The sequence below is a fragment of the Lampris incognitus genome, chromosome 19 (assembly GCF_029633865.1).
Source record: "Lampris incognitus isolate fLamInc1 chromosome 19, fLamInc1.hap2, whole genome shotgun sequence".
Classification (NCBI taxonomy): domain Eukaryota; kingdom Metazoa; phylum Chordata; class Actinopteri; order Lampriformes; family Lampridae; genus Lampris; species Lampris incognitus.
In genome coordinates, this window is record NC_079229.1 from 7,018,032 (window position 1) to 7,025,349 (window position 7,318).

At 49.8% G+C, this 7,318-nt stretch overlaps 1 protein-coding gene across 1 annotated transcript; it reads left to right on the top strand.

Moving 5' to 3' along the window:
- Positions 1–343: 343 nt before the first annotated feature.
- rnf6 (ring finger protein (C3H2C3 type) 6) lies at positions 344–6,827 on the top strand. The gene is made up of 4 exons (XM_056299525.1): positions 344–394; positions 1,605–1,760; positions 1,911–2,084; positions 3,062–6,827. Exons 2-4 carry the CDS (start codon positions 1,613–1,615, stop codon positions 4,912–4,914), a joined length of 2,175 nt encoding a protein of 724 aa, XP_056155500.1. The 5' UTR covers positions 344–394; positions 1,605–1,612; the 3' UTR covers positions 4,915–6,827.
- The last annotated feature ends 491 nt before the right edge of the window (positions 6,828–7,318 follow it).

Sequence of the window (7,318 nt, forward strand, 5' to 3'; positions counted from 1 at the left end):
CTACGCACATCTAATTATCCGCCGTCTCCAACCCGACACCTCATTAACGATCTTGAACTTTATGCCCAAATTTAACCTTTTCTCTGACCGAAGAAGGGGTGTTTTATTCGAAGGGTCGCCAAATGTGACGGGTTGGGGGGGTTGGGGTTGGGGGGGGGGGGTGACAGATTTTGGTGTGACACGCGAGCCAGCGTTCCGGGCACCGAGGCTTTATTGTGTTTTGGAGACTCGTTAGGTAGGAACCAATGTAGCGAGGCATTTCAGATGTCGGACGGTCAGTGTAATGTAACACCGTCGGTCCCATCTTGGTTTGAGAGAGAGACAGCGAGAGAGAGAGAGAGAGAGAGAGCCCTGAGAGAAACGTAAACCGTCCATATTACTGCTGCTTTGTCAGGTATTTAACGCACTTTATTCCCGTTGTCATCTACGGCAAACCAGCGCGGAGGCGGCGTTTCTGTTTGCCGTTCGTTCGAACTGCTTTCTAAAACCGGACGTCCGGTGCGGTCTGGCGAGGAATTCACCAGCCTAGCTCGCTAGCTAGCCGGCTAACAGCTAGCGTCGGCGTCGACGGGGAGCTAGCGGTTGACGTCGGCCGAGCTTGTCCCGCTATCGCGCGGCTAGCCGCGGATGTGTCACGCACTCGGCGTGACCCGCCCGCGTCGTCGAAAGCCGGCGAAACTAGCCGACGTTTCGACGCGGACGCGCAAGCGACAGCGGGCCCGCGAATTCGAGGAGGTAAAATGGACATTCTTTGTTTGCCTTCGCGCATCGCCCCTGCTCCGAGACGGACACCATTTATTTCCACCACCGGGCCCCGCCTACGCGACGCAGCGCGTGGCCACTCGGCACGTCGATCACCGCTCCTAGGCCGGTGATTGGGTGGCTGGCTAGGATGACGGCGTCGCTTTCGACGCTCCTTTTCCTCAGCCTCCTTCAAACATGGCCTTTCTGTGTGTGGATTAGCCGGCCGCCGTCGCCTCTCGGGCTAACGCTAGCGAGCGGGGACAAGCTCGTCGTGTGCTGGGGGGTGCCTCCGTGTCTGTGGCGCACGCCGGTCGCAATGTGCCCGCTAAACGCTGCCGCGGCTTAACCTCACGATGCGTTTGGGTTCAATTTAAGGGCCGAGGCTGGCTGACGGAAGGCTAGCTCTGCTTGGTGGACTTCTGCTAGCCTTGTCTAGTTGTACTCGACCTCTTGCTGGCGGAGTCTGTCGGTACAAAATGGATGGCGTAGTCTGGCTTGTAAATAAGATTAGCCTTTGCACAGCGAGGACTAATGAGATATTTCAGTTGGCCGCACAGTTGATATTATAACACGCTTATCTGGTAGTTAAATCCACCGTGGTTGTGCATGACACGTAGATATTCTCAGGAGTGTGGAGTCTAGATTGCACTGAAGGGAGTTCTGGCAACAGCTGGTCTCGTCCCTTCACCTTCTGCTTAAACGACAGAACACCATGTCTACCTGTGCAGCGTTGTTTGTGTCCGTGTCTGTGACGTTAGAGTTCATCTCTGGCGGCTGCTTAATGTAAAGCCAAAGTGGGGGAAGTTGCACGAAGCCCAATGCTTTTAACCCGACTGACATCCTGCCCTTCTGTCTGGCAGCGCTTTCCATGGTGATGGACCCTCCCGGTGGGCGAGACGAACGGCGGAGGCAGGCGGAGCGTCTTCGACGGGAGGAAGCCTACTATCACTTCATTAATGAACTGAGCGAAGAGGAATATCGCCTGATGAGAGACAGTAACCTGCTCGGCACCCCTGGTGAGGAGGAACTCGTTCTGGCTTAGCTGCAACAGTCATCATGCCCCTTTTCTGTGGACCCCCTTCGTCGCAGTCGTTTGAGATGCACAGAGCCGCAGAAGGGCTCCTGTTCACCTAACCGAGCATAACAGCTTTCATGTTGTCTTACAGGGGAGGTAACTGCGGAGGAGCTCCGTCAACGCCTTGATGGAGCGAAGGAGCGTGTGTCATCTCAGCCCCGTCCTGAACAGCGCACGCAGCCCACCGAGTCTGGAGACCAGGAGGGCAGCAGTGGTGAGGGAGAAGAGAGAGGCGCCGGTGGGAGACGAGGTGGAGCCGGGATAGGTAGGGGAAAAAAGGATGGTGGTGGAATGCATCATTTCCTTCAGCTCTGATCAACTTGCCTTGGGATAGCAATGATGTGCTGAGGTTTGATTTTTGTTGTTGCATTTATTGGTCAGCCTGCCAACCAAAGATGGTTTGCACACGATTGCCTCGCACATGCCTCAAATCAACATTTGGCTTTAGGACTAAAATAGGAGACAACAAAATTGACAAAGGTGACAGCTTCTCTGTTGTCTCTGTCATATATTTTGTGAAGTTTTTTAAATACTGATAAAACAAATACTGCAAAAATGCTTTCCATTATACACAGATTGTTGTGAAATGTAGTTTAAGCACAATTTAAGCAGCTGTGGGTGTGAGTTGCTCGACTTCCTACTGACAGTGGTTCTAGCTTTGAAACAAATGTGCCACAGAGAGATTCTTTCCCTCCAATAACTGATGCTTTTGTAATGACATTTTATAATAATGATGATAATAATAGTAAAAATCATTCTGGTCATCTGTACTTGTATAGCACTTTTCAGAAAAGGACAGTTAGTGAGGCTGTTTACACAGCCTTTTCAAGGCAGGAATGTTGCACCATTAAGCCACCTCACCGTTCTGTGTAAAAGGTACGAAGACAGAATGGGAGTCATTGTTGTTCCAGTGTTTAGCCAGCAGCAGAGGTAGTCACAAAGCCGAATCCATGTCTATGTAAAAGGGACAGCTGGCCCCATTTACATACTGTGTTATACGACGTGACGTCTCTGTTTCCGGAACGCTGACATGTTATGGGAAATCGCACACTGGAGCACGATTATGCTGCCTTTGTTTGGTTCAGTGGGGGAAAAAAAGCTGGCATAAACACGAGTCTTCATGTCAATGTTATTGCGGTATCTCTGTGTAAAAAGGCCTACTATTTTTTTGGAGAATATGTAAATTTTTTACAGGTCACTTTTACATTTAACTCACTGTGTTAACCGTAATTGTTCTTACAGGGGCTACAGAGCCAGGAGCAGAAACCTCTAATGGTGACTCGTTACTAGAGTGGCTGAACACTTTCAGACGTACTGGAAATGCCACTCGAAGTGGGCAGAGTGGCAACCAGACGTGGCGTGCCGTCAGCCGGACCAATCCTAACAGTGGAGAATTCCGCTTCAGCCTGGAGATCAACATCAATCATGAGCAGCCTGAGCCGGGGGAGCACAATGACGCCTCAGACCCTGCGGAGCTGTCCATGGCAGCTCCGACGACAACTTCAACTTCTATACGTACTGCTTCTTACCTCCCCAACCCCCGTTCTTCAACGTATAATACACAAAGGCCGGCCCCATACCCTTCTCCCCGCCCAGCCCTCAGTAGAAGGGCCCAGACACGTCGCACACGAAGCAGTGCCACCACCCCTCCCCTAAGTCCCCCAGCCCTTCCCACACCAGTGGTTCCCCCTGCCACAGTTCAAAGGAGGGGTGTGGCCTTGCCCTCTTCACCACCGCCTTCTGTTGCTCCCTCTACCCCTCATCACCAAACTACCCCCTTGCAACATCAGGCCCTGAATGCAGCATTAGAGCACGGACGTGATGAGGTGACTGCCTCTCTGGACTGTCCGAATGTGTTGCCCCAGGATGGCTCCCAGGCACCTTCAGTGGGGAGGGAGTCGCGTAGCAGTAGGACTCGATCTCGCGGACGAATCCGTAGAGCTGGGGGTGGGACTTCATCACGCTCGTCTCGGCGAAGCCGTTCCCCGCTTCACAGAACACCTGTCCCCAGTTCCACTCCGCTGTCCACCAGTGGTGTCAGTGGCTCTAACGTCCACCTTACTGAGCCAGACAATGGAACTAGCTCTGTTTCCATGGAGACAGGGGAGGCCGTGACTGAGCCTGCTGCTATCACCGAGCCAGCCACAGAGGCAGGAGAGCATGAGGGGGAATCGCATGTGGCTGGGGCAGGTGGCGCTGGAGTACGCCGACATCCAACCATCATGTTGGACCTACAGGTGAGAAGGATTCGGCCTGGGGAAAACCGGGACCGGGACAGCATTGCCAGCAGGACGCGTTCCCGTGCCCGGGTTGCTGAAAATACAGTCACCTTTGAAAGTGATAGTGGTGGATTCAGACGCACCATCTCCCGCTCAGAGCGAGCTGGGATCCGCACCTATGTCAGCACGATCCGGATTCCACTGAGGCGCATCAGCGAGACGGGGCTGGGAGAGCCCAATTCTACAGCCTTACGCTCCATCTTGCGCCAGATTATGACCGGTTTTGGAGAGCTCAGCTCCCTGATGGAGACAGAGGCTGACTCTGAGACTGGAGCAGCCAGCCACCCAGATGCCAATGGGGCCAACACAGCCACTGGGCCAGCCTATCGTCTTCATGGAAATGAAAATGCAGGCAGCCATGGTGGTGCAGGTGGGGGGGATCAGGAGAGGGTAGGACTAGTAGGCCTTGAAGAAGACCAGGGGGGTCAGGCCAGGTTAGGTGGAGGCATTGTGAGTCCAATTGAGGGCCGTGCTGCGAGTAGAGACACCAACAACCTGGTAGAGAACGGCACTCTGCCAATTCTGCGGCTGGCACATTTCTTCCTCCTGAATGATGAGGAAGATGAGGAACACCCTCGTGGCCTGACCAAAGAGCAGATTGACAATCTGGCCACACGCACCTATGGCCAGGCCAGCCTGGAAGGGGAGGTGGGTCGCGCATGTAGCGTCTGCATTAATGAGTATGCCCAGGGCAACAAGCTGCGTCGCCTGCCCTGTTCCCACGAGTTCCACATCCACTGCATTGACCGCTGGCTCTCTGAAAACAACACCTGCCCCATTTGCAGGCAGCCCATACTTGCAGTGCATCAGGACTGACCCCCCCACTTCCACCACCAACAACAACTTAAACCGTTTGTTCACAAACCCAACTATCATGCTCCCTGCTGGCCGAACTTAGTGTGCCCAAATTGTACATAGCGCTTTCATGGTTTAATTCCATTCAGAACATCCATTGTATTCAAGCTGAAGAAAGGACCGAAAGCGGGGAGGTGGGAAAAAAACAAAACAAAAACTATAAGCGCAGAGAATTAACAAAACTTTATTTTTTTAGACTCTTTATTTTCGGCACTTTTTCATTTCCTTTTTCCTGTAACTTCCCTCGGGCTTCTTCATCACAATCCTTCAGAAGCCCACATCAGTGGATAGCACCGATGCTTAATGGAGCTCCTGTAGCTGCTGCTGACTGGTCCGAGTTTATCTCTTCAAATCTGTGATGCCTGCTTGTCACAAATGGACTATAGCAATCCCTTGTTGTCTTGATTTAATTAGTATATGATGTAAATATTTCACCCACGCTTGTGTTTAAGGGTTTTAAAATGAGGTGTATTTCATTCACTTTCTCTTTTTAAGTGGAAGCAGAAAAACCTTCAATCTTTGAACAGCACTCATTTCAGTCCTCTGTTTGAAAGCTGAATTTTAAGTGTCAATAATCGTTCGCAAAAAGATTCAGGCATGGTTTTTTTTGTTTTTTTTTTTGTTTTGTTTGTTTTTTTTTGTACGTGTTTGATTTTGCATTTTTGTTCAGTTTCTAAGGTGGGCTTTTCATTTGTCCACCCTTCTCCATTTGCCTCCTTTCTATTCTGACAGCAGACAGTGTGATATTTAGTTCCTAAGACCAAATTTGTTGAAGTTCACTCAAACACCCACAGACCTGAGCGGTACGGTTTGAATGGAACACCCAAGGCAAAGGATAATCAGGAAATCATTGAAGTGAATTAGCAGCAGGCACTTAAGTATATCGTGAAAGTAGTTTTCACCATAGTTGAAATGTGCAATAAGGGTAGAACAGACAGCATTTTCCATGTGGTCCTATTCAATGTCGTTCATGCCTGAAGGTGCTCCGTGTAAAATGAAATGTAATTCTAACCTCTATCGCAAATCAGTCTCCATCCTTTTAAAAGAATAAAATCACTGTTCTAACTTAACTCCAACCCGAATGCACCTCAGAAACACACAGGGATTTGGTGAGGCCTTTTAACCCTTTGCTCCAGCTTTGCCTCTCGGTATGCCTTCTCCCTCTGTCCCAAACAGTGAACAACAGACAGCTCTTCTTTTATGACATCTCATTTCAGGGACATGTCCTTTTCGATACCGTTGATACACCCGGATAAGACCATGGCAGCAGAAAGCCATATGCTCTTTTTGTTTCACCTCATCATGCAGACATGTTATATCTACGATACCATGTATGGATTGTTGGTGTGTAACATCTAGTCAGTCAGTCCCATCCCAGGCCATAATGTGCAACTATGATTAGGAGTCGGGATAACTAATGCAGGATCGCAGTTACCACATGAGCTGTGTGAGAGATTGGGTAAGTGTGTGTAAATATATAGGTTTGTGTATGTTTGTATGTATGGATGTGTGTGTGTGTGTGTGTGTGTGTGTATGTTTGTGTGAGGAGTGTTTGTGCGTGTTGAAAGCTGAAGGATGTGACTGCCCGGAATGTCCCATTAACATGGTTCTCAGTAAGCATCGATTCCTTGAATGTTCACCGGATAGAGCTGGAAATGGTCGTGGGCGCCCAATTCAGACGTGAATATTTATTCTGTTCCTATTTAATAAGACGAGAGAAAAAGAAAAAAAAACCAAGAATTATGAGTATGTATTATGTTACAATGTTATGAGAATAAATAGACCATTAAGATGAATATGTATTATGTTAATATGTAATATTGACATGGGTTTTCTTCTCTGCTCCCTAACAGAATAAAGTACAGCTTTGTTATGCCTGTAGAGCTTGTGCGTGGGCCCTCTTTTTTTAATTTTAATTTTTTGTTTCCTTTCTAATTAGCTCGCTGCCAGCTAGTATTTTCATTTATTTATTTTTTATCAACACTAACAAGGTTAATCGATCGCAGGTGGAACATTTTGCCGTCCCACAAAACGCATACTTAAATTCCCGCAACGTTTCCCGGTTCGGTTAAACCTTTTGTAAAGTCGCCAAAACAAAAACAAGTAAACGGTAAGCGGAAGCGTGGCCTCTTTTTTCCGCTTCCTGTCGCGTGTGCGAGGGTCCCTGGAGGACGCTCCCTGCGTGATGACGCAGCGCTTTAAAGGCGCGGCGGCTCGCCCCCCCATTGGCTGAGCTGGAAACAGTTCCCGCCCCCTCGTCGTCAACGCAGCAAATGTAACGCGTCACACGCCGCACGGGATTACTGCTCCGCTGGGTTGCTGGTTGTAGCGCCGGCGGTCCGACCTGTTTTAGCAGGGGCGAGAT

What these genes read in the sequence shown, in the direction of transcription:
- rnf6 (XM_056299525.1), top strand. Translation starts at nt 1,613, where the DNA reads ATGGTGATGGACCCTCCCGGTGGGCGAGACGAACGGCGGAGGCAGGCG. An exon ending in TAACCTGCTCGGCACCCCTG is followed by an intron (nt 1,761 to 1,910) that starts GTGAGGAGGAAC and finishes GTTGTCTTACAG; the next exon opens with GGGAGGTAACTGCGGAGGAG. An exon ending in ACGAGGTGGAGCCGGGATAG is followed by an intron (nt 2,085 to 3,061) that starts GTAGGGGAAAAA and finishes TTGTTCTTACAG; the next exon opens with GGGCTACAGAGCCAGGAGCA.